This window comes from Typha latifolia, chromosome 2 (genome assembly GCF_019914945.1).
Source record: "Typha latifolia isolate L0001 chromosome 2, TyphaL0001v2, whole genome shotgun sequence".
Taxonomy (NCBI): domain Eukaryota; kingdom Viridiplantae; phylum Streptophyta; class Magnoliopsida; order Poales; family Typhaceae; genus Typha; species Typha latifolia.
In genome coordinates, this window is record NC_133087.1 from 15,456,039 (window position 1) to 15,482,065 (window position 26,027).

General features: G+C 37.4%; 3 protein-coding genes across 11 annotated transcripts in view; 1 reads left to right on the forward strand and 2 right to left on the reverse strand.

The window, feature by feature from the left end:
* LOC140781700 (BEACH domain-containing protein C2) overlaps nt 1-17,821 on the reverse strand; it is a 36,397-nt gene extending 18,576 nt beyond the window's left edge. For 2 of the 4 annotated variants that reach the window (XM_073127804.1, XM_073127803.1), the window contains exons 1-11: nt 17,704-17,821; nt 15,694-17,548; nt 13,226-14,013; nt 12,023-12,721; nt 10,614-10,748; nt 8,625-8,729; nt 8,353-8,466; nt 6,541-6,617; nt 5,029-5,110; nt 2,576-2,908; nt 194-816 (exon numbers count right to left, since the gene is read on the reverse strand). In XM_073127804.1, the coding sequence (XP_072983905.1) occupies nt 194-816; nt 2,576-2,908; nt 5,029-5,110; nt 6,541-6,617; nt 8,353-8,466; nt 8,625-8,729; nt 10,614-10,748; nt 12,023-12,721; nt 13,226-14,013; nt 15,694-17,542 (4,805 nt within the window). In that variant the 5' untranslated portion in view covers nt 17,543-17,548; nt 17,704-17,821. Of the gene's footprint in view, nt 1-193; nt 817-2,575; nt 2,912-5,028; nt 5,111-6,540; nt 6,618-8,352; nt 8,467-8,624; nt 8,730-10,613; nt 10,749-12,022; nt 12,722-13,225; nt 14,014-15,693; nt 17,549-17,703 lie in introns of all 4 variants that reach the window. The other 2 variants (XM_073127802.1, XM_073127801.1) reach the window with 1 other exon arrangement.
* Nucleotides 17,822-18,709: 888 nt separating this feature from the next.
* On the forward strand, nt 18,710-21,326 carry LOC140781704 (probable phospholipid hydroperoxide glutathione peroxidase). Of its 2 annotated transcripts, none has more exons than XM_073127814.1 (6): nt 18,710-19,025; nt 19,571-19,647; nt 19,872-19,933; nt 20,155-20,273; nt 20,776-20,943; nt 21,025-21,326. In XM_073127814.1, exons 1-6 carry the CDS (start codon nt 18,759-18,761, stop codon nt 21,055-21,057), a joined length of 726 nt encoding a protein of 241 aa, XP_072983915.1. In that variant the 5' UTR covers nt 18,710-18,758; the 3' UTR covers nt 21,058-21,326. The 2 variants fall into 2 exon arrangements, with proteins under 2 accessions (XP_072983915.1, XP_072983914.1); XM_073127813.1 differs by having other exon boundaries at nt 18,713-19,025; nt 19,520-19,647.
* Nucleotides 21,316-26,020, reverse strand: LOC140781701 (uncharacterized). 5 transcript variants are annotated; one of them, XM_073127805.1, is made up of 5 exons: nt 25,796-25,994; nt 25,331-25,375; nt 25,132-25,227; nt 22,791-24,797; nt 21,316-22,056 (listed from the first exon to the last, which is right to left on the reverse strand). In XM_073127805.1, the coding sequence occupies exons 4-5, from the start codon at nt 24,783-24,785 to the stop codon at nt 21,745-21,747; spliced, it is 2,307 nt and encodes a 768-aa protein (XP_072983906.1). In that variant the 5' UTR covers nt 24,786-24,797; nt 25,132-25,227; nt 25,331-25,375; nt 25,796-25,994; the 3' UTR covers nt 21,316-21,744. The 5 variants fall into 5 exon arrangements, with proteins under 5 accessions (XP_072983906.1, XP_072983910.1, XP_072983907.1 ...); XM_073127809.1 differs by having other exon boundaries at nt 25,132-25,244; nt 25,796-25,871; XM_073127806.1 differs by lacking the exon at nt 25,796-25,994 and adding an exon at nt 25,449-25,578.
* Nucleotides 26,021-26,027: the final 7 nt, after the last annotated feature.

Sequence of the window (26,027 nt, forward strand, 5' to 3'; positions counted from 1 at the left end):
AAAATAGAGTTCCATAGATATAAGGAGAATGAGCCGGACACAACTGAAAACCAACACAAGTAGACTTTACAAGCAAACTTTTCAGATGGAGAGCCAAAAACAAAGAGTAAATTAATAAGATGTCTTACTATTATCAAATAAAAAAAATTCCAAAGTTAAATATATTGGAGAAAAGAGGTCTAAGAAATGATACCTCCAAAGAAGTGCTGAACGGGGTTTTCTTGTTGACATGCGATTGTTACTTTCTAATGGCATCACATTCAAAGTCTGATAGCCCATTCCTTCTGATATGCCATCTTTTATGCTAGCACTTCGCATAAAAATATCGTCTTCCCCATTGTCATCCTCCCTCATTGAAGCAAGCACCATCCGAAGCATGCACAAAAATGGCTGATCACTATCTAATAACTGGTAAAGTGCAGTCATAAATCCTGTTCCAGTAACAGATCCACCTCCGATACCAAGACCAGCACCAAGCCCAGAATCATCTAATAGAAGTGCCTGAAGCATGGCAACTGATTTCTTCACTAAAGGAAGTTCGATCCAGTTTCCGTTTGAGTCCATCTCAAGAACAGACTTCCAAGAATCCCAACCACTTCCCCCGCCACCAAAGACAGTGGATTTTAATGGTATTCCAACACCATACCACAATCTGCTTCTGAACTTCCAACCTTCAGCAAGATCCACAATACAGCTTCCATAAGATACAAAAGCATGCCGAACAGATTCATAAGGCTCTGCTGCAGCTGCTGCAGTAAGTCGCTCCATTACTGCTGCAGAAATTTGTCCATTTGCATCAGCCATGGAAGCAAGAACCTGATTTGACGCAGAATATGCATACTTTAAGTAAAAAGCATTCAGGTGGATAAAAAAATATAAACAAAATTTGAAGGTTGTCATGTCAGATATAAGTAAATCCAGTAACCATATGTTTATATATAGACATCCTAGTTCAACCATTATAAGAAATGGATCACATAAATATATAGGCTAATGAAAGAAGCATGAAACTTTCTCCTCTAGCTGTACAATTAGTGAAAAATTGTCTACTTACAATAGGCAGTGTTAAGATAATAGATAACCCAAGAAAACACTTAATCTTTCTTCGTGGCTTTGTGCATGCAACAATAAGCTGAGTATTAAGGAGAGAATCTACAATCTCGGGTAAGCTAGAACCCAGGCAATGACATGGAGTGAACCGTTAAATCTATTATTTCACTAGATCCCACAAAATTAGACAACAAATTAGTGCACTTTGTATAAAAATAAAGTTCTATATGGCCTCAAATGAAGTAAAGATAAGTACTCAATTCAAACATTAACTGCTGCAAATTATCAATCTGAACCATTATATATTTGACAATTACAATTTTGTAGAATAGCTCTTAGTCAACTTAGTGAATATGTATCGGAATGCATAAATTTTGATTGGGAAGCTATCAAATTTAATGTCATTCTAGGAGGCATGAAGCCAAGGAGTATAGCCCGATGATAATTAATTTCTAGCAAAACTTTGCCAGCATGTATCACATACTCTCATACTACATACAGATACGCATACATTATTCTAAAAAAAGATTAGAATAACTACTGCAATTAAGGGCAAAATGTAAGGCAATAAATAGCCCCTATCCAACAAAATATCTAGAGGGTCATGCCAGACAGGTGGTACTGTATTCTTCATTTTCCCTTCATTGGCATGTAAGGTTTGCTCAATATCATGTAATTTGATTGCACATTTACTAATTACTATCTATTAAAATATCGATACTATTTACTTGTCAAATGAGATGTGACATGTCAAATTATTATCCATTCTGACTAGTATTAAATTTAAGGCAAGACTAGGAGATACAATATTATAACTGTAAACATAAATAATACATATTAGTCCCACTAAAACTGCAAAATCTAGAGAGAGTCATTGAGATTTGAGACATAATATCACCGCCCTTATCTCCCAGAAATATATTGAGCTGATATGTCGTTTCCACTTCTATCATGATCCTTTTTCCCACACTTTTCAGAGTTTGCCTTGTTCACCTTTTATCTTTCTTATTTACCTTTTCCTCACCTACTTTCTCATTGTTAATCCAAACAAAACCAAAGAGGTTTCTTTCTCTCTGCAACTTTCTTCCTTCTGCATTCCATGTTGAGGAGAACTGACTCCCTACCGCTCAAATATGAACCAAAATTCATACCAATTCGACACTGACGGACCACAGTGTGTACAGATTATCATATCTTTATAATATAAGAATGACAAGGCCAGAAACTTGAGGAAAACTCTCATTTCTAAAACTTTACTAGTCACTATGATCTAAAATGCAGACTGAGTAAAGTTGAAAACTTAAAACTCCGTCTCATCTACATTACAATAACAAGATGTTGGCAACTTATAGCATCTCAAGAAAGAGCTTAAGAGAAAATAATGACCTCTATTTTTTATGAAACAAGAAATACAAAAGATTATGTGAATTCTGTGATACGTATAACCGGAAAGATGTTTGCACTAACCATAAATTGTAAATAACATATTGACTTTAAAACAAAAAAATAAAAAATAAAAACATACATCCAATGGAAGACCTCCAGCATCACTGGACAATGATGACTGCCTAGAGCCGGTGGTCTCCATAGATTCACCGGCTGCTCTACTTAACGAATTTGAACGACTTGTGGCAGATGAAGCTGATGAGGCAGAAGATCCAGCACCATCAACCAAACGAGAAGCACAAAAGTTCTGCCCTTGTAGCCTTAGATGATCTTCTACAAGCATCAAAATCACTATGGAATTCTCAGCCAATGCAACAGAAAGATGTGCAGCATTTTCTGCTTCTACTTTGGCTTCTTGTGGTGACAAACCCTCAGCAGCAACTCCAGCTGCTGCTGCTGCAATAACTTGAGTCTGCTGCAAAAAAAGAGCTAGATGAAGACATTATTGTGGAATCTCTAAGGTTCAGGAATCAAATCTTGCTTTTATTGCATTAAAAAAAAAAGAATTGCACCATGTATATAAGATAAATTCAACTACATACGAAAAGAGGAAAAAAAAATGATGAACAGTTGCAGCCTGGAACTCTAAAATAGTGTTTAGACATTCACACTTCAGCCCTTCTGGTTGCAGGATAATATCTTATAAGTTGTGTGATAATTACCCTGGATAAAGTTGAACGGTAGACTTTTTCATATTTACTACAATTCCCTTAGAAAGTAGGAGACTTTGAGAGAGCAAAAGGGTGAAAAAGCCAAAACTGAAGGCTTGTGGTATGATAATGGAGAAGGACAATTTCCTGTCGGTTCTTATCATTGTTCTTGCTCTTGTCAGTGTCTTTCTGGTGCATGTCAGACAAGAATGAAGGTATGATATGGAGAAGGACAAATGATAGTCAAAGCCAATTAATTGCAATATAAAAAGTACAAGATGGATAAAATTAGCTGCCAGTGGAAACAAATTGAAGACGAATAATAGCAATATTACTGTATAATAATTCATTTATTTAGTCATTTGAAGGCCTTCACACATGAAAGATAAGTGGCACGTTTTACACCTTTAGGATGTCAAACAATAAAAATAACCATGATATTTTATCTACTCTGGCTTCTAAACTCTAAAAGAGTACTGAAAAGGTATACAGTCCTTTATTTGAAAATAGCTGCTCAGCTTGAGTTACATATCTTTTGTATACCTTTTATTTAGCGTCAAAGAAGGGTGCGGGTGCCTTCTGGAAATCCTAGCTATTCTTAGCAATTCAGGAAATTTCACTGCTGGAGGAAGTAGGAGGATGAAAAAACAATTTCAGACCCACAACTTCTCGCAGAACAGAACACATTCTAACCAAGTGTGATATTTTCTCCTTCCATAAGTACTGGTGATTCAAAAGACACATACCAAGTTACCAACTACTTTCATAAAGAGAAGAAGCTGTACAAACAGATAAAAGAAATTGTTCTTGGTGCTAACAAGTAACAATTACCTACATAGTAGTGGAGACAATATGAAATGAGCAAGAAAAGGAAACCGTAGCAGAATTGTGTTGTTCTCACTAAACCAGTAGCTGGATCACCTTCCTCTACCACTCTAAAGCCTATTTCATTGTTTTTCTTGAATTATGTCAAGAGGGCGCATCAAACATAGTGCCAGGAAACATCTAACCCAATAATGAGAGAGAATTGACTTTCCGTGTAGGGATAATATTGGAATAAATTTCATAATCCTACAGAGCCTAATAAAAAGAGGAATGAAGATAGGTAGATAATTGACTTTTCTGTGCAGGGATAATATTGGAATGAACCTCACAATCCTTATAGAGCCTAATACAAGACGAATGACGATAGGTACCCGCAGCATCAGATCATATCCTCTTCCTCACCCCAAACCTACACGTATTTTCAATGTTACAAGATATATGATAACTCTGTTTGTGTGTGGTTACTGTGATATATCTTTCAACGGTTGGTCCCAAGCCTGGTCGACAACCAACGCAACTGTTGTCAAGAAAACTAAGAAAATGGACCCTAAAAAAGAAAACAGGATCCATACAGCTAACCCGAATAGTGAGACTCAAGGATTGGTGGTGGTGATGGAGGTGGTGGTTGCTGTTGTCGTTCTTATTGATGTTGTTTTGTTGTTACAAGATATATGATCCTGATTCATAAACAGTTGTACTTCATGAGAGGAAGGGAGGTTAGAAATCTGATTAATATCAAACAGAACCATGGATTCTTTTACTAAGCTGGCAGATATTCATAAAACCTAGAAAAACTGAAGAAATCATAAGACCTAGGTTTACAACCGCTACTGTTAAAGAGCACCGGCTATGGTTCAGATCAGATCGTCCTGTCTATAAGTGAAACCAAGGCTTTAGCAAGCTAAGTTCATTTGCAGCTCTAGTCCAACATTGGCTCAAAACATTAAGCAAAAAAGAAAAGGAAAAAAGAAAGAAAAGTAATGTAATCTGCAAGCATGATAATAAGTTAAGAACTGAAATTTCCATGCCCTTAAGCCTGCTAAAATGCTGCAGTTACCTGAACCTGAAGCTCCCTAGCAGCAAAATCGAGCAGGCTACAAAACAACCTTCTTTTGAAGATTGGCAATGACTCTTCACGTCTTCAAATACATAAAAATTGAATTAGTAAAAGCAGTGTCAGTAAAAATTTCATTTACCAAGTGAAGCATAATGATTTCTTCTGTAAATCAACAATTTCTATTTCTTTTCTAAGTAGAGATTGAAAGAGAAAAAAAGGAGATACAGAGACCAGACAACCAGAATGAAGCAGAAAATGATGGGGGAAAAGCTAATAACTAAACACTACAAATGCAAATGCGACGACTATTTGAACAACCATCCGAGTTTCTAATTTTAGTAATGGTTATCAAGTAAAGTACGTTAAGGCTCTGCAATCTCCCATAAGTACTGTTGACCAGGTGTCAGTCGATAAGCCCATGCATGATTGCATGGTCTCAGTGTATGGTGTGGGCACTTGCATTGGGTTTGTGAATGATAACATACCAACCCAAATGTCATAATTCATTAAATGTTTGATAGTTTCAACTTTCAACTTTCAAGTGTGGGAAGTTGGACTTTGTAGAGTTATTATCTAGGGACTCTGGAATACATTACTCGGAGAATCAAGAAAATCACTTTCCCCAACACTTTAGTTTTAAAAAATGCCAATCTGTGAATTAGTGACCAATTAAAAAAGTAAGATTGTGTAGAAGTACCCTTCAACTGTTCGTATCAAACAAATTTCTGAATATTGAAGTCCATTTTTCAGCAAAAGCTTGGGATATTTGAATCTTCAAATTTCTTAAATCCAAAATAGAAAAATCAGAAAAAACTCCTAAATAGATGTGCTGACCCATCAAAGGAAGAATGCCTAATGACTACAAGGGACAGTAACATCAACAGTATCAATTTTCTTAAGAAAGCAGAAAAAACATTAGAACCATCAAAGATAAAATCCAAGAAATACTGGCTTTTTATGCAGAATATTAATACTAGAAACCTTATATTTTGCTTCTTTTTCATGCTTTTAAGTTTTAACCCTTCTCAATAAAGCGAGATGTGAAAATTGGCACAATATCAGATATTGATGCTGCAACTCAGGCATTACTCAATAAAGGTGCAAGGCTTACAGGAGAGCCCAAACAACCACAATATTTAGAACTTAAAAAAAACAGATCGATATTTATTTACGCAGCTGTCACGGGCTTCTGTGATAAAATGCCACTAGATAGAATTTCTCAATACAAGAGAGCCATTCCAAGTAGCATAGGCCCTGAATTACTCAAATTCCTGTGGCTGAGCTTGTACAAGGCTTGTGTCAAGCTAAACCAATTAATTGGAAGGGAAAATTTGCCAATTGTTACGATTGTATACAATAAATCATCTAGAAATAAGCTAAGCATGCTTACAATATCCAATCTTTTAAAGAGGTGATAGACAACATTCTCAGGCAACAGTCTTAGCACAAACTATGACATGAAATAACAACAATGTCCTTTAAGCAATAGAAATAATTGCTTCACTTGCGTACCTGATTCGTTGGTCCCCAGTACTAGATCCTCCAACCATTGATAGCCATTCTGCACAATGAATTGTTGCCTCTACATCCTACAGGATAGAAGAGGTAATAAGTAACTTAGTACAGCATACCCAGAATGAATTAAACACAAAAACTCAAATAAATGAAAAGGGATAGGTTGTGAAATATTATGAGCAATATCCATTACATAAGGCCACTCGTAATATCCAATTTATATATCGGACAGTCACATGCAACGCACATGACCCACTATTCTTCTTCCTCCCTCCACTCCCTAGAGCGGTTTCAAAACTGCATAATCCCCGGCTAGGTTGCCCTTGGGGATGAGATCTTGATGAAACCCTATCTATAAAACCCTAGAACTCTCCTTTCTTCCGTTAGGCCCCCACCTCCCTCCTTTCTTTTCTTCTCATTCGTTTTCTCCCTTTCCCGTCGTAGAAGTTTCAAGCTAGATATATTTCGTGCACCTATTTATGGTGACTCAAATCTACTTTAAAGTCTAGGAAACAAATCTATTCCTGAACGCGGGATTAGGGAATAGTCTCACACAAAATCAAAAATCTATTTGACATTACTCTAATCTCTTTCAACAGTTAGTGAAAAAAATAGAATGTGTTTATCACAAATTGACGTTTCCTTGTGATCCTAATCAAATCAGCTATGTAAAAAATGCTTGAGTGTCATCTTAAGATGACTTTTAGTTAATGTGGATCCACGGACATAGACCCAAAATAAGAAGTATGACATTCATTAAGATTGAAAGATCTGCATAATAAAATTGAGCATGTTATCAGTTGATTATTCACATTATGAGTATGTTGGTTATTGTTATTAATTGTTGAGGTTTGGTTTTCATAGCATGTCATATGAATTTTGGTTTTATTAGCTTTGAATGGATTCACCCACTGAGCTATAGTTGTTGGTTTATTAATCTCTCTTAATAAATTTCAGAGATTAATAGGTGTGGCGAATGAACATAGTGCACCAGAATTTATCTACTTCTACTTAGGATTTGACTTTTCTCTTTAGTTGTATTAATTGTTTAAAAGACATTGATTGTCTAACTTGGATATCTTTATTTCTTTGACAGCTTACAGTTATGGATTTGGAGTTGTTAGTTATATTGAATTCTTTATATTGTGAATGCAAAGTTAATGTTAAGATTTTGTGTATCTCAAGTCTATTAGGATACACGACCATCATGACTCTAATTTCAGGTCATGGCACCCATGAATGACACTACTCTTGAGGCCTAAACTGTCAGACCTTAAGAAAACGAAAATTGACAACATGTGCTTGGCGTATGCACTGTAATATCTGTTTCCCCTCCCCCTCATCTAACTGCCAAGGCTTCTTCGCTTATACAATCTCGACAAGATCGTTGGGGTAGCGGGAGATCTAAGTCCTAACCTTATTATTATGAGAGAGTAAAGAACTACAGACAGCAAAAAATAGCTACCTGAATGCATTTATGCTTCATCATGTTGGCTAGTATTTATGTTAAATACTAAAATATGACTATGTTGTGTTAATTCCCAGATCTTTTCCTTGTAAAAATGTAACACTATTATGTGTAACAGAACTCTTATCAACACCTTTTATATTATCATCTTAGGATGTTATACAATTTAACAAAAGATGTAAGTAGCTAACTAGCTACTCAATTGCATTTGATATCCATCATGAAATCAACATAAGTTAAACCAAAAAGCACTTCGGTTAAAAAGTTTAGAAGGCCTTCAAAGGTGGGGAAGAAAGAGAGTATCTAAACAGAACCAGTTACAACAGAAATTAAAAGCTTACCTTCCATCCATCTTTTTGCCGCATTGAATGCTCTAACATAATGATAAGAAAGTTGTGTGCAAGGTCTTCAATCTCACTGATGCTTACCCCATCTGAATCTTTGCAAGTACCCATCTGTACGATAAAGAGATATTACAATGAGACATGCTATAAATGTGTAACATAGCATAATATTAGCAAAATGATGCCTTTGAGGTAACATAAATCTCTATTTAACAGCAGGACTAACCAACAAAAGAATTTTCTCCTATTTTGCAAAAGAAAAAAATTACCTCATGGTTAGATATCAGAACCTCCAAAATCCATTCAGGCCATTCCGCCATGAAAATGAGAATGCTTCTGTTTTCTGGATGACTGCAAGCCAGAAAGAGAAGATCCTGAAGAAACATAGAAGGAAAATTCATATGATAACTAGATCAGCAGGATGGAAGAAGCATTAGAGTCACGAAAGTACCACAAATAGACAACTTCAAAAGCCAAAATTCACATTACCGTTTTTTATAGTTTTTAAATCAAAATTAGTAGGTATGAGTCTTAAAATATGTCTATTCTAGAAAGTAAGCTTATCAATACAATTTTTTGGAGACTGACTAAACAAAAATTTTGAATAAAATATCCACTTAGAAGATGCAACTTTAACAATGAAATGCTAAAAAATTTGATGAGCTGCCATTCATCATCACTTAGCATGACGATGAGATTTACCACCTTGCAACATTTGCTCACTGGTCCAAATCACAAAAAAGACCTCCATCAGTGCATCCCCAGATCCAACATTGGTACAAGTCTCACGTATTGAGAGTCCCTAATTAATGTTCATTACACAAGGAACATACAACAGAGTTCCTTGTACAGTGATTCAATGAATTATGTGTTGTGTATGTTCTATGCTTCAAAATCTTAAAAACTACCGCATGTGTTGGGTGTATTGTTAATATTAACAATTTCACCATATAATAGACATGCATAATCTCCTTAAGAGGAATAACTAATAATGAACACCATCACTGCTTATATTCAAATACTGATTTGTGGACAGCTTATGAGTTTCTTCTGAATTCTGAAAACAAATCATACAGAAATACAGAAGTCATGTACATGTTTGCAAAGCAAGGCAATCATGTTTATTCCTTTCCATAAATTGCAAAAGTGCATGCGGTTTAGTATGATACAGAACATGTCCATGTGGTTTCCAACCTTTTTAAAATTACTCCTCTTGACATTAAGCTACAGGGGTAATCCTTAAGGTAAACTAAAACACAAAATAGTAACTAACAGGGAAAAGACAGGGATCCCTATTATAAAAATTAAACCTAATCCTTGAGGTAAACTAAAACACAAAGTAGTAACTAAAAGGGAAAAGACAGGGATCCCTATTATAAAAATTAAACGCCATGGAATAATTATGTAAAGCTGCAAAATGCAAAACACAGGTCATTTTTATAGAAATCAGACCATAGGGACCTATTTTGAAGGGATGTAATCCACAGTGCTGAGTAATATATTCCCCTAGTTATTCATTCTGAACTAGATTATAGACAAGAAAATCTATTCATATAAAGTAATAGAAGTTAAATATATAAAAGCAGAAATAGGAAGTAGGGAGTTCATACCATGAAGATAGCATATAATGTACATCATACTTAAGTTATGTTTTGAAGCCTTTTAGGCATTTATTGTATCATTTCCTTTTTCTTCTCTATATTTACCATTCAAATAGAGTAGCTACCTATTTAGTTGGTCAAAGTTGGCAAAATACACAAATGGACGTTGATGAATTTATCTACTTTGTCGATTTGTAAAGTTACTTCCATGATTTTAGGAAGGATACTTTCCTGAGCGTTGGCAGGGTTGGTTAGATCACCAGGAGGTAAGGACTGACAAGACAAATTTTGACAAAGGTTGTTTCCAAAATAACTTGTAGAATCATAACTGCAAATGGAACCCACTAAAAGAGATATCAGAATACTCTTTCCACTAACAGGGATTAAGATAGTTGTCACTAGCCAATATCACTGTTACGGAAAACCTATATTTGGAATCTTATATAGAAAGAGAAAATTTGCACAGTTGAGTTGTTGTTGAGCAAAGACTACATTACAATGACCTCATATAGTACATATTTTTATTAGTTCAACAAGTTGTCATAAAGGATGTATTTAAGAAAATGTATATTTACACATAAAATTGCAAGTCAGCAAATCTGAAGTATAAAAATGAATCACCATATAGAGTTAAGTTGATAATTCCCAGTGTTTTACCTGCATAGCTCGAGCTTGGAATGTCCTAGATGCATACGGAAGCGAGCGAAGAAGGACCACCAAGAACTGGATATGTTCAAAGCGGTGACCCGAATCATAGAGATTCAGACCATCATCAGCTGAAGAAACATTTATCTGCAGTATAAGTACATATATTTGCTAAGATTTTCACAGTTTAAGAAATCTACAAGGTACCAATGATTGAAAATATACTATAACATCAACGGAAACAAAGCAGGCATCAAATCATATTATTGTTCCAGCAGGAACTATTGGAAATCAGATGATAATGTACAAAAGTCATTATTTTAAAAACTTATGTCTTAACACCAAGGCTGCTTCCTTAGATAGAATATAATTAGACTCCGCTTAGGTCTCACCTAGGTTACCACCTTAACCATATAATATTATATCTTAGTATCCAAATTGACTCTAAAATTCAATATTATAGTACATGTTGAAGAATTAGTGGATTCTAACAACTAACTATAGTTCTTAACAAGAATGCATTATTATATTGTTAAGATTATAGTCATTAATTTTAACTTCTTCTCTAACTATTATTTGTTTATTTTTTAACCATCTTGAATTTTGGGCACCCGCCTAGCGCCTAGGCACTACATGATCTCTTGTCTCGTCTACCGCATACAATCTTTTAAAACCTTTATAGAGGCATTTCCTAGTTTAGCAATTAATTGAATTAGTTCTAACTTTTTATCTACAAAAGATTATAGTGAAAACAAAACAATAAGTTTTGTTATGGTTCAAATTATTTTCAAGAGCATTGGCATCAGAAATAGGTTACAGAAGAAAATTAGATGATAGAGTCTAGTGAGGTAATGCAAGATTATAGGAGATAGTATCATAATGAGAGAAACATTAAGGCTTCATTCACTTAGCCTAAATCAATAATAGCCTAATATAAGCTTTTCTAGTATAAGCCTCTTTATATTAGTTTAGTAACTAAACAACAGTTCATCTTAATACTAGTTTACTAATATCTAATCTTCTTCTCTTCCTTATCATATTTTCATATTTTACTCTTGAAAACACATCACTTCAATTAACTATCATTTCAGTAATGCTTTCCATATCGTTCATTTTTCTCTTCCCTCTCTTCTCCTCATCCATCCATTATAAGGCATTTTAGTTATTTACTGAAATATCTCTACTTTTCATGTCACATTAAGTGTAATAATTATATTACTATATCAACAAACATCACAATAATCTAAATCAATATAAGTTCTCTTATGCAAGTTTAGAAAATGAGCATAGCTCAACTAGTATGGTAGTTATTCCACAAGTGCAAGCCCCTTAAAATATCACAAGTATAAAGAACATAGGATGGCGAGGAAACGCTTAGTACAAATAAAGTATATCCTAAATGAGCAACATTTAAATCATACCGTGGCAGCGATCAAAGCCATGTAGACATTGGTAGTCATAAGCCTCCGAGGGGCGGCATGGAAAGCTTGCTGTAATGCAAAAAGTAGCAAAGCAACTTTGTCTTCGAACATAGTGCTTCCTTCTTCAGGATCAGTGCTTGTAGGAAGGTTACCTGGTAGACTTGAAGCAGCAGCACTTGAGACAAATTTCAGATGACCAGACGTAACCAGAGCACCCAAAAGGTGGATTATTCCAACAACAATTCCATCATCATTGTCAATATTATACACATTGTTTCTAGCACTATCAGCGCTTATTGAGAAACTAATACCACCCAAATTCTTTAGGAGTTGATTCTCTGAATGGGATGCCATTCTTTCAATATTCACACCAGAGGAAAACTTAGAGCCATTGTCACTATCCAAAGGTTCACAATGTTTGTCATCTTCAAGAGAAACAGATTTGTCCTGTTCAGGGGATTCCACTTGATGGTCCTGGAACTTTTCTTCACTAATAGCAGTTCCCAATTCAGAATCTTTCTCCAGTGCCTCAGTAGCACCATATACACTAGAAGTATCACCAATCTTAGCCTCTTTCTGCAAAAGAACAAGAAGAGCTTCTACGCCACCGCAAGATATGAATGATTGAGCAAACATGTGAGCCTTAGATGTGTTGGGCTGCACCACCAACCTGTAGAGAAGGTGCAACACCCTGGCAACCTGGGGACAAGCAACAATAAGGAGAAAACTTTACCAAACAACTAAAAGATTAAAATCAAAGGTCAGAAAGAACACAGAAATCAGACATGAAATATGGTTGTGAAGAATGTACTCATCTTTGCTTTCCTTCTCCCCTCTTCCTACAGATTTTCTCTCATCCTCTTTTTCTTTCTATCAATATGACTTTGTTTTCTTAATTATTGTTGCTTTATAGGGAATCAAAGGTCAGATGCAGAAACAGATGTTTGGCATTAGTTTTGCTTCACTTTTGATCCACAAAATAAACAGCAAAAGGTTTCAGAAAAAAATTAAAACAACAACAACCAGATATGTTTCAACACCAAATTTTGTTGTTTTAGAATCAGCAAAAGCAAAAGACAGAACTATTGGCTAAAATTTATCTAATTCAAATCATGAAATATGCACAATGAAATTGAGAAAAACAACAATGTCCATGTTGGTTTACCATACATAACTCTGACTAGGAAAGATCAAGAAATATACCTGATTAGGTTGCGGACAGTCAACCACAAATCCAATTAAACAAGGAACGTCATCAGCCGCCAATGAAGGTGAAGCTGCTCCTATTAAAAGTTCGATGACCACTAACAGCTCATCAACCAGAGCATTCACTTCGCCCACTGGCCTCAAAGTTCCGCTAAGTGAGAAAGTATCAATAGAGTCTGCTTCACGAACAACCCAATAGCACCTTCTGCAGCCATCAAGAAGCATTTGCAGGGCATTCGCATCCCGCATGCCAGCTGACTCTGTAAAAACCATGTCTGCAAGAGAGGAGAGAAGTTTTTTCTGTATACTATAATTGCATGAACTCCACATCTTCAGATCCAACAGAAGAGTGCTGAAAAGCTGCACCTTGAATGCATGGTTGCTCCTCTGGGACTGACATAAAGACACTACCGCAGCAACAACTTCCTCATCACTTGATCCATTTTCTTTCCCAAGTTCCACTGTAGAAAGTGTTTGCAGTATATAGCGTAAGATCCTCGACAAAAGCTCTGGTGCCCGTGTTCGACACAACTCTTCATTATTTCCAGGAAATTGAATAGCCATGGAGATAATTCTGAGAATAGGGGCAGAGAGAGAAGCGCTAGAAAGAGAAACTGTAGAATGACCAAGCAAGGGGTCCAAGGTATCCATCCGCACATTGCCAACTGTCAGGGGAAGTAAAGACATCGGCCCCCCATAGGCTAAGGCCCATAAAGATTCTGCAGGGCGCACTCGAGAAGCAACAAGAACCTGCCCAAGGACCTCAGCAGGCCTTCGGTGTACACCTGAAAAATCAAGAGTTAAAGAACAATGTCTGATGCAAGGTAAGAAGCCAGATTACTAACATACTTGCAAATAAACCATAAGATAATGGAACTTCCTCAGTCATATGAAATAGGTGATAGTAAGATTCCACTGACTTGAGAAAGTCAAATAAGAAAATTGAATAGTGAGCCATCTGATGCATAAGGATGAACGCAACGATCAAGTCAACACTCAACATGACTTGCAAGTATAAGTGAAATAAGTGGCTTAAATGTTATCTAGATATACAACTCTTTTCAGAATAAGAGAAGGGAAACTGAAAGTTTTTTCAATCAATGCTTACAGTCTGAGTTGACGCTCTTCTAAGCGAGAAAAAGATAAAAGAAATCATTATTGATCCATTAATTCATCATTCAAGTTTCCCACCATATGCTAACCATCTTCTGTTATGATTCTTCCATAATGAAACACAAGATGCGTTAGGATGGATGGAAAGAGGAAAAAAGATAGAAGTACCATTAAAGATTTTAAAACATCTACTGGCTTTTCATCTTTCTATAGAGTATAAGTGACATCATTATAAAGAGGCTTCATGATTGTCCTCTTCTCTTTTTGTGAAGAACTTCCTTGATTGCTCTACACAACCCATTATTAGAAACATGGTTGGTCCTACACGAGGTTTCAATTTTTAAGACTGTAGGCACTACATGGGAGGTTAGGAACCTTTTAATGCTTAGGTGTTAGGCAAATACCTAATATTTGAGGCGACTTAAAAATGGATAACCTATACAACTATTATATGAAACATCTAACATCAATGCACGAAACCCAAAACTAAAACTAATTATTTTAATTAAGAACCTAGCAAGCCATTATCCATGGATTTGAGATGACCAACAATTAATTCAAAGTTCAGGAATATCCTACCTATGAAAAAATTATGTAAAACTCTAAGATAACATAGAGGTAGCATGTGAGCTGTCCTGGGTAGTAAGACTCTTGCCTAAAGGTAGAAGCCTAGCCAACCAAGGGGGATGTTTTTCAAAATAATAGCCTTAGGTGGGCACCAAGAAAATTTGTTCAAAGTTCAATCCTTCTTTGCGCTTTGCACCTACTTTTATATTATAATCTCTAGCGCAAACTTGACTGAAGTCAATAACCAAATAAAAAGTGATGTATCTTCATGCTTGGGTTCGCTACAACAGACTGTATCATCACGTGTAGGCGATGACACATCTACACGTCGCATGGCCTTGTGTGAAAGATAATTCTCCTGTGCCACTAGGTATCATTTTATTGAGCAAGATTAACGAAAAACCAGAAAAACTCATAAAATTGAGTTTAACAGTCATAAGATCCAAATAAAACTAGTAAACAATGGCTGATCAACTCAATTGCATTAGTATGTAAAATATAGACAAATTTACTAAAGGAGCTCTATCTCCATTAAACCATTACATGAGTGATCCTAGTCAAGTTTCTGTGCTGAGTAGAACGTCCTTTTCATCAAAGGTAGCATTGAAGACTTACAAAGAATTTGCAATCTATTCCTATAAGTTTAAAAAAGTGCTCTTACGATAGTGGTTTCTCATCATAATTGTGTAAATTTTCATTAGTTGGTTGAAATCTTCTGCAGTAAAATGGAAACTTTTGACAAAATGGATTTTGTAAAAGAGAAAACTATTTGGGCAATTACTAACCTGCTGAACCAAAAGGTGAAGTATCCGGGCAATATCGACCACTGAGTAGAGATGGATGATAAAGAAGATGCAAGCTTCCTCCAATCTCGAGATCCAATGAGGTGCTCTCTTCTGCCAGACTTCTTACATGGTCATTGGACGACAACCAAGGTAAACCAGCACCATTCCCAAAACAAGGAAGTGCATCTCCTCCTCTTGAAGCCAGCCGCTTCATCCTCTCCAACCCAATGGGTTCCTTGAAGATATAGATCGGACCCATCTCTGCAAACAGGGGACACTGCCGCCGACGCCGCTGCAAGCCAGCAATGGTGGGGGGTGGATTTGTCCCTATACAGCAAAATGCGAGGGGCTTTGAGATGCGAGGAAAATCAAAAGGGCGGCTCTCATACAAGATCCCATCCACATACAACCTCAATTCACTATCTGCCTTTCCAAGCAAACCCTGCTTGCAGGTATGCTCTAAACCGATGAAGTACCAGCATTGTGGCTTGAAGGAATAAGTGAAATGTAATGAAGCCTTCCTTCCCTTTCCACTGCCGCACTCCACAACCAAGAACTGGCCATGGAAGTAGGCCTCCACACCTTGGTTATCAGAAGAGAGAAAGCTGAAGAGCCTCGGCATATGAGCAGTCCCTTCTCCCGCCAAGGCACTCGCTGCTGCTGCCGCTGACATTGCAGATGTCTTGCCTGACTTTGCCCCTGCTGCGGCAGCTATGGCGGCAGCGGCAGTTGCAGTGTTGAGAGTATCAGCAAAAGATTCAATGTAAATCCAGGTGACAAATCCATACCCATTTGAAAAAGGCCACCTGCTCTCTCCTGGGCCAAGCAACCCAGAGCTCTCACCATCAAACTCGAAGGTACATGCAGGTCCCCTCGCTTCCTTACTCCCCGTGGCCTTCTCCAATGCCAGAATCAGTGGCTTAGACCAATCAGAAGCAAGTGTCATCTTAATCAATCCGAGCCATGAATGGAGATCTTTCACATTCAAAGAATGCCCTCCCAGAACCTGAATGCACTGACACAATGGCATGCCATCCCAGGAGATCGTACTACCCGACTCTGTAAATATCTTCTCAGCGGCATTAAGTAGAACACTTAGCAGACCAGAAGCTGAGCACATTGCACGGTTCCTCGTGCATGCCCGTAAGATAGTAAGCAAGCCCCTAACCATCCTAGTCCTAGGAGACATGAAGGCAATCGAATCTCCTTCCCATGGAAGGGACGGGATCAGCTCGGCGGCAACAACTGCAGCTCTCGAATTCAGCATCACAGTGGGAGGATTAACCGCCCCACCACCGCCGCCAATCTCGTCAAGACCTTCTACGCCTCCCATCGTCGCAAGAAGCGCATCCACCACCGATCTCGACACGTCACCAAGATCCTCTCCCCCGCTGCCGGACGCTAACGACCTGAGACTCTCCAAGCTCCCAACATTCCCCATGATCGCCGAATCCACGAGGTGGATCAGTTCCGCCGGTACGTCCGGCATCGCCGGTTTCGCCCTCGAATTCCTCGGCGGCTCCATGGACGCCAGCGGGGACGGGCTCTGCGGCGTATCGGAGCGTACGGAGGGAGAAACAGCGGCGTCGACGTCAAGCTCAGCCGCCGTTCGCCCGGAGCCGTCCGACGCGGCGTCGTTGCCCAACGAGCGGCTCAGACCATCGGGATCTGGAAAGGTGAGATCGAGATCTCGGAGGCAGACGGGCTCGAAGAGGTCGTCCTCGTCGACAACGGAGCTCGGGGGGCTTCCGGCGCCAAGAAAGGATTCCGCCGGGGGATTCGCACTCCGTGACGATGCCGAAGAGGGGGGAGAAGCATTGACTACGAAGTTGGGGGGATCGTCCTCCATTGATACCTACAACAAGAAAACAATTAAAATAAACAATATTAGAGTCAATGAAAGGGAGTTGCGGAGAAAAAAAAAAAAACTAATACTAATAATGTAGATCTGACCGAGTAAATGAGAGATCTAAAGAGAGAGGAAAAAGAACTGCAAGGATTGGATCTTACCGTGATGTTAAAAGGAGATCGGAATCATGGTGGAGAGATCAAGAAGGAGGGTTCAGAGAGAGAGAGAGAGAGAAATGGAGATTGGGAGGAGAAGAGGAAATAGACCGGTTGATAGTGTATTAGTGTTAGCGGTTTACGGCTATTTTCTAGGTTGGATTTGGCCGGATGAGACCCGGATGGGTTTTGGATCCGGTTTAGAGATCGGGTGTTACTCCCTAGTTTATCCAACTCGGGTTTAGAATCCGGTATCGTGAAATCCGCACCCGGAGAAAGGAATCCTCGTAATGTGCTCATATCAAATTATTCGTGATTCGGTAGTAATTCGTCCTTATATATAAAGTTACTTTGTATCATGTATGCATTGCTTCTCTTCTCTTTTTCAATAAAAATGTATGCATATTTTTTTAATTGATTTAATCATTAATTAAGAAATCAAATGATTCATAGGATTTAGGCGATTAAGCACAATTAAATAAACAGTAATTGTTTGTTGTTATTTATTAACAATGAAATTTGATGGGTAATCAAGTAAGAAGCCATCATTCCGATGACATCTCTTCACTTTAAACCAAGCAATAAATGAGGTCAATGTGCCTGTGCCATGAATTATGAATATCGAGATCAATTAATTAAACCTGAGATTAATTATTTGTCCCTCTTAGTCGTTAATAACGCACTTATTATACTTCCCTTTTTAGGATACGACAATCTTTTTGAAATTTTTACTTAGATCAGTAAAAATAAATAAAAAATTATAATTTGATAAATGAGATGCGTATTTTTGCTAATTAAAAAACTAAAAAACTTTTTAACCGCAAATTATCCCAATTTACGAGGTTAACCAAAAGCAAACGTGTACAATATATATATATACGCGTGGCAAGTAGTAACACCATCATGTAAGAAAAAGAGCCGCATGTTATCGGATCATATTCTATTTTTAATGTGAGTCATCTATTTTGGATTTATTTCTTTCTTTTTAATTAAAAAAAATAGTGTTTGAACTGTAACACCATAGAGTATAATTTTTCCTTCGTATTATTTGTTCGCCATCTATGATCTCTTCCTCTCCCATCGCTCTCGCTCGCTTGCTCTGCTTCAGATATCCGAGGCTGTCCTCCTCTTCTCTCCATTTCCCCAAACACCTCTCCTGCTTTTCTCGGAACACCCCTCGATTAAACCCATCAAACACCCCTTCTTCCCCTAGGGGTGATCCCCGAAGACCCACTCGCTTCCCTTCTTTGCGCCATTCTCTCTCCTCCAGATTCGCTTCTGAGATGGCGAGCCAGTCCGCTAATTCCGTCCACGACTTCACTGTGAAGGTGATCATCATCACCTTCCTCTGTGATCGTGATTAGTTATGCTTTGTGGGGTATTTCGAAAAATCTAATTTTGATGCTCACTCGATTGCTTTAGCTATGAACTTTTTTTCTTCTTTCTGCTGGTTGACTTGGGGTTTTTCTGTTCAAATAGTTGTGCATGGATTTAAGTTCGAATTTTAGGTGGAATTTATGAAATAGGATTCATTTATGTTTAAAGATCATTCATGGAGCGAATCTATTGTAGATTTTATGCTGGCTCTTCAGCTTGGATTTAACTTTTCATGCATAGTGTTATCTTGTTAATCTAAGTGGTAGTACCTTACTTTTTTATTTGATTTTTTGAAATATTAACTAATTTCCTGGTCGATAGTAGCTTGTCAATATATACGAAATGAAACTGAGCCTTAGGGCTTTTGATCAAGAAGTAAAAATAAAAATAAAAAGCTTGTCAATCTAGAAAGGTATTCAATCATACTTCTCTGTCATTTAAACAGTATGGATTTCTTCTATCGAGTATGTACGGAGATTATAACTTCAGCTTGCAGGATGCAAGAGGAAATGATGTAGATCTCAGCATCTATAAGGGGAAGGTTCTGCTGATAGTGAATGTTGCCTCTAAATGGTAGTACCCTAAATCCTTACTTTTGTTCATTTATTAGTATTATTTTTATTTTTATGTTAACTAATCTCCTGGTAGATAGTAGCTAGGCAATCTAGAATAACGACTGGTTGAATCTTCCTTTTTTATTTGTAGTAAGATTGTTTGTTTTAGTGGATAATTTTGTCTACTTGCAAGAGAACAGATATTTAAAGCCTTGATGCATCTTCTTTGACTACCTTTTTCAGTGGATTGACAAATTCTAACTACACGGAGCTGAGTAAGCTGTATGAGGTATATAAGGATAAAGGTAAGTGCCTGGCAATTTAAATGTTGTTCTCCTTTTCAATTTATTTGGTCTGTGCTTTAATAAGTTCATCATCATTTAATGCCTTGTCTTTCATTATGTGTTAATTAAATGTTCAAATAGTCTATTTGATTTAGTAAGAGATTTAGTTAGCAAAATGTATGATATTTTATTTCTGAATCTAATACTTGTGTAAATGCTTTTGCTATCTTCTTACAATTCAGGTTTAGAAATTCTAGCTTTTCCATGCAATCAGTTTGGTGCAGAAGAACCAGGAACCAATGAAGAGATTGCCCAATTTGCTTGCACTCGCTTTAAAGCTGAGTTCCCGATCTTCGACAAGGTATTTCAATCAAAGTTTGGAGGTTCCATTCCATCATTATTATGTAAAATATTTCTCTAAAATTATAAAGATAATGCGCAAAGCATATATCAATTTCGCTTAAATGATTTAGACATCTAGAAGATGTTTGGTAGGCAGACAACATGACGTACTGAAATCATCCTGCTTTTGCTTCTCTCGTGAAATGAGATGTACACCTGTTGAAGCTAGCAGTATATGCTCCACAAGTATGTACAAAAACTTCATACAAATTACTGTGTTATTTTTTATATGAGAACTTGAGAAGCCATCACCTTCTCGCCATTCTTTTTTGTCATTTTTGAACACCAGAAGATGCAAAAAATAAAAGTACAACGATATCACAGTTTTGTTGTCTTGTCGCTATCTTATATAATCATAGGTAGAATAGCAACAGTCCAAATGTTGAATAACATTTGGAGATGTGATACTCTGATAAGAAGAAAACCAGCACCATCTTATTAGATTTTCTTTCCTGGTCTAGGTTGACGTGAATGGTGGTAATGCTGCTCCTATCTACAAGTTTCTGAAGTCTAGCAAAGGTGGTATGTTTGGGGACAGCATCAAGTGGAACTTTGCAAAGTTCTTGGTAGACAAGGAAGGGAATGTTGTAGACCGCTATGCCCCGACTACTTCTCCATCAAGCATTGAGGTAAAGCGATTATTACTGCAGCATATCCCTTGAGCTCTCTTGGAATTGCAGGTTGTCATAACACTTTGCACACATTTGCAGAAGGACATAAAGAAGCTGCTTGGAGTTTCTTAATGCTGCGTGCTTGGAGTTCTGTTATGCTCAGGATGATGGCCTTTTATCTTCTAGGTTATGATTGGCTTGTGTATTGCAACTATCTTCTAGGTTATGATTGGCTTGTGTATTGCAACTGTCTTCCTTATTTCTCAAAGTTTGTAAATTTCTGCAGCTTCCCAGAAACTTTATCTGGTTAGTAATATTGAGCGGTATGACTATGCCTTGCAAGCATTCGGTACTTAATGAAGCTTTATATGGCAGACTTTATGGGGCTCGTAACCTTCAAATCCACTGCTATAATTCCATAGAATAATAAGATCAAATTTGTTGCAAATGGAAATTCAAGCAACAAATATCCAGAAATTGAAACTGAACATGGCTTTCTAGCTACTATTACATTCTTCAGCTGAGAAAATATTGGAACTCTTGTGAGTACGTTACCATGGCAAGCGATCTCGGCACTTTCTAGGAAAGAACATCCAACACTGCTTCATATCAACAACAATTCATTTCTTTGCCTTGCAATAAATAGTATTCACATGATTAAAAGGCAAGCATTTTGATGAACCACAAGATTACAGCAAACTGAATGCTCATATCCTTGTTAATCCGGTCGATTCCCTTGGGTCACCAGATTAGGCAAGCCTCTGGGACGCATAGAAGTTATATAACTTCCATAATCCAGAGTCCTACCATTTGGGAAATCTAGACTCTTCCCATAGGAGAAAAGGGTAGATCGAGGAACATTTGTTCAACTTTCTTTGTATTTCTTTTTTCTTCAACCGCAACTGTTTCGACGAAGTCTTTCATTTCTTCTGCAAGCAGCAACTTTAATGAATCCGAGTACAACTTGTGCTTGACCTCCTCATTAATGGCTGAAGAATTTTCTGAACTGTGTAATATAGCAATGCAGATTGAGAATGCTTGTAGTGCTGATAACTGCGCATGAAAATTAACTGAATACTGTCCCTTTCCACTGTAGTTTATGGAGAGTGCAGGTATCTTTTCTTTGTTTCCCTGTTGAAAATTAGAACAAGATTAGAGGAAATTGAATCAGGCATCAACAAACAACTCAGTACTGAAATAAGATATGTCCCATGTATATTACATGTAATTGCAAAATCATTCAGGACAGATGATCGAAATACATGGTTGATTGCAAGAAAGAAAAAAGTCCATGTGATCAGCTGTAAGGCTAAGATGGGTTACAAGGAAGTTGATAGTCTTTTGTTATGTCTAAGGGCCTTGATAATAGAACTTCCATATCAAACAAAGTTTATCTTCATTTGCCTGAATCAGCGCAATATCATTCATAACCAACTTAACCAACTCAATCACACAGGTGATTGATGAGCACATATGCCCATCAGCCTTGATAGTACGTGGATAATTAATTATTGTAATGTACGCCAATCAGTAGTGAGGTCATACACATTTGTAAAAGAAAGCTATTTCGTGACTATATTGTTAAAAGTGTTTCTTGGGCCAAATGTTCCACACCTGACAGTCTCCAAGCTCACAGGCAATTCTTTCATTCTTTCAACCAATTCAGATATAGCATAACCATCATACAAGTTAATCATTGCACCACTGCCATTATCTGCTTAAACTTGTATATACGGCATAATTAACTATCTAATAAGTTATTCTAAATTCTAAAACCACTAGTCAGGCTTGCACATAGAACACCAACTCCATCCAATTTTATGATATAAGTGGAAAAAAGGAAAGAAATCCTGTAGAGTGCATACCTGAACAAAAAGAACCAATTCTTTCTTATTTTCCATCATTAAATAATCTACGCAGTCGTCACCACAAGGATTATCAAGGACAACAACTGGGCAGGCCATGTCCCAGCCACCACAATCGCAGCCCCCACCAAATCGCCATCTATCTAGTAAAGGCAAAGGGCCAATTACATCACAACTTGGCGACCCATGTGTTCCGCTTGGAATAACCACTTTGACAGTATCATGATACAAGAAAGTTGCAATTGGCTCTCTTTCCTGATTAACAGAAGTTACAGTTGATAAATTTGGAGATTCCTTAGAATTGGCCTGTTCTTTTATATATTTTGAGCTATCCTTTTTATTGAGAGGAATCTGAATCACAACAGCAGCAATTTCCAGCTGTGGGTGCAAATCTTCTTGTGACCAAGGATAACAGGTCGAGGCATTTGAGTCCCAAGTACTAAGAGAATGTCTAATATGATGCTGACGCTCCATTGAATTTTCTCTTTCTAGATGACCCTGTGCAACCAAGCTTTCAGCAACACCATGTTGAATGAAGTCCAAAGAGCATCTTGTTCTTTCTTCAGCAGCAGAGCTCCTTCTGGCCTGAGCAATGTCATATAGAATAAATTCTGCCTCAATGAACTTATCTAGAGTTCCATTTTCTCTCACATCTGAGGAAGGATTGCATGAAAGCTGCATCTGGCCAACAACTGGAGGAGAATGCCTGTACTTATCTTTGGTGCCTCTTCCAATGCTGTTAATCCTCTTTTTGTGGAAAGTGTAGACCCACTTAGATGCATTCTCAGTTTTCCATGCCTTTGCGGAAAGAATATCTTCTGCATCTTTCATGGAGAATTTAAATGATTGAATGCCTTTCTTTCCTTCCACTTTAAGAATGGCATGCAGGTGAGCAGGTGAGGGAGGGATTTCCAAATGTTGTTCTCTAAGCGCCCAATTATTGTGCTCCATATTCTGTGTTGTCTTTGAAAAATCATTCAAAAGAGATTTGCGGGAGTGTCTACTGACTCTATTCCCCTTGACGATTGAAGGATTGATAACAGTAGCAGCTTCTGTTTTTTTGAGTGATGAGCTTCTCATAGATTTTGATCTCATGATGGGATCAAAGATCCTCTTGAGTGGACTGAATGGACCTTCTGTAGTCACCTTATTAAGAACAACTTCTGATTCATATTGTGAAGTGTGCGTTCTTGTCTTTGCTGAAAACGACTTGGGCAGAGCACATGCCATGTCTCTCTCATTATGAATGATCCTATCAGTTTGAATACCAAGTATCTGACAGCAATCAGGCTTTAAATCTTTGATTGCTCCGGCTTCTAATAATTTGGGAGCCACATATTTGGAAGGATATTTAATATCCTCAGAGTCAATGCAGATCTCAAAGAGATCATTAGCAATATCATTTTTTGGTGAGTCAAGATCAGTGCAAGTGCTATCAGGCTTTAAGTGCTTACCGAAAAGATAACGGAATGAAAGATCTAGAAATTCCATGGATCTTCTAGTGATTCGGTCAGCTGTGCTCACAGAAGAAGACTCTGGTTCAGCATTTATACAGAAAACAGATAATTGATTCTGCTGGGAAACATGAACTGCTTCACTTGGTCTATGCAGCAATGAATCGACAATCTCGAAGGGCAAGAGGGTGTCATCATTATAGGATGATTCTAATTTCCTCCCTTTCCTAAGCTTTCTCATTCTCCTTACCTCACTAGAAGTTAGATAAATAGAACTCCTCTTTAGCATTACATTCTCTTCAAAAATTACTTCAAGAGTTCTGGAAGGCATGCTTTTACAATGGAAATCTGGGAGTTTATCATGGCTTGATCCTCTGAAGTCATCATATGAACTATTCAAGTGGTGGCATCTGTTAATACTATGTTTTCTTCTATTTCTTTGTCCTGCATTTTCATTGCTGCAAGAAGAGGAATGAGCACTTCCAGGCATTGGTTGCAATGTAAAATGGTTCTCACATTCCATAGCTACATCTTCGCCCATAGAAAGATTGAGCTGTTGAACCATAAGACATCATGTTAGCTTCCATAATTCTTGCGGTGGCATGTGTAACTGTCTTAAGTATAGCAAATTAAGTAATCATTATATAGTAAAATGCCAGCTCATGTGCTGCCTAAAGTCTTCTAAAACTTATGATCTATATGTTTTAAAGCATATAAGGTGTTTCAAGAAATTCTGCACGATTAATCCAACAGTAGCTTATACCGAGAAATTCAAACTTACTATATGAATCCAAAAGTTACAGCTAGGACGATCTCTTCAATAACAGGATGCACAACTTCTCTAAAGCGTGATTTATAGTATTGAAAATTAGAGAAATGTCACATACCTCCAACACAAGCAAGGGCTTCTGAATTTCCTCTCCACTCCATTCCCAAAATTTATGCTTCTTGAGCTTTTATTCTACTTCTAGCAAACGAAGAACCTAAACAACCAGATGATCTATCAACACGGGTAAATCTAGTGCACAAAATGTAGTAGATTAAGGCTATGGAATTTTTTAACTTAACATCAAGAAGAACAAGTACCTCACTATCTCAAACAACAACAACAGATGACCAATGAGAAAACTCCTGTAGAAAGAGAGGACGTCACTAAGGAAAAAACAAGAAAAAAAGTGGCTAAAATCAACAGCGGAAACAATACCCAATGTAGGAGGCCATCCACAATCCAATCCCAATCACAATCCCAATCTCCAGGAAAAGCAAAACTGCGAATAAAATGCTACAAACCCAGCAAATCTCACCAATATAACCTCCACAAATTACCCAAAATAACTAAAAGAAGACACCCGAGAGTTAAAACTACAAAAAAGATGACGCCATTCATTCACAACCAGCCATCCTTCCACAAGCAAATTGACTTGGCAGTAGGAAAAATCCAATCTTTCTTCATACCCATCTCTCAAAACCTCGACCCGAAAATTCTCTCGACAAAAAATGATAGAGAACCACCCAAGCATAGGGAACCAAAGAGAAAAGAACGCGGAGTACCTCAATTACTCGAGCAGTACCGATGGAAAGCAAGCCATCGGGAGGGAGAGAAGGCGGCGTCTTCTACTGGAGGTTTGGGAGAAATAAAAAAGCAAAGAAAAAAAGAACAAGTGATTTGATAGTAATCATAGTTAGTACTTGTAGTCTTGTACTAAAACAATATGAAAACCCGGAGCTCTCGTTCCCCTCGAGCTGCTCTAATTGCTCATGAAGCAGTTCACAGGTAATTAAA

Bases quoted from the DNA above. Each gene is read 5' to 3' on its own strand.
- LOC140781704 (XM_073127813.1), top strand. From the start codon at position 18,759: ATGATCTCTTCCTCTCCCATCGCTCTCGCTCGCTTGCTCTGCTTCAGA. The intron at 20,274-20,775 runs GTATTTCAATCA...TTCCTGGTCTAG, and splicing joins AGTTCCCGATCTTCGACAAG to GTTGACGTGAATGGTGGTAA. The intron at 20,944-21,024 runs GTAAAGCGATTA...ACACATTTGCAG, and splicing joins CTTCTCCATCAAGCATTGAG to AAGGACATAAAGAAGCTGCT.
- LOC140781701 (XM_073127808.1), bottom strand. From the start codon at position 24,785: ATGGGCGAAGATGTAGCTATGGAATGTGAGAACCATTTTACATTGCAA. The intron at 22,057-22,790 runs GTATGCACTCTA...AATTTTCAACAG, and splicing joins AATTGGTTCTTTTTGTTCAG to GGAAACAAAGAAAAGATACC.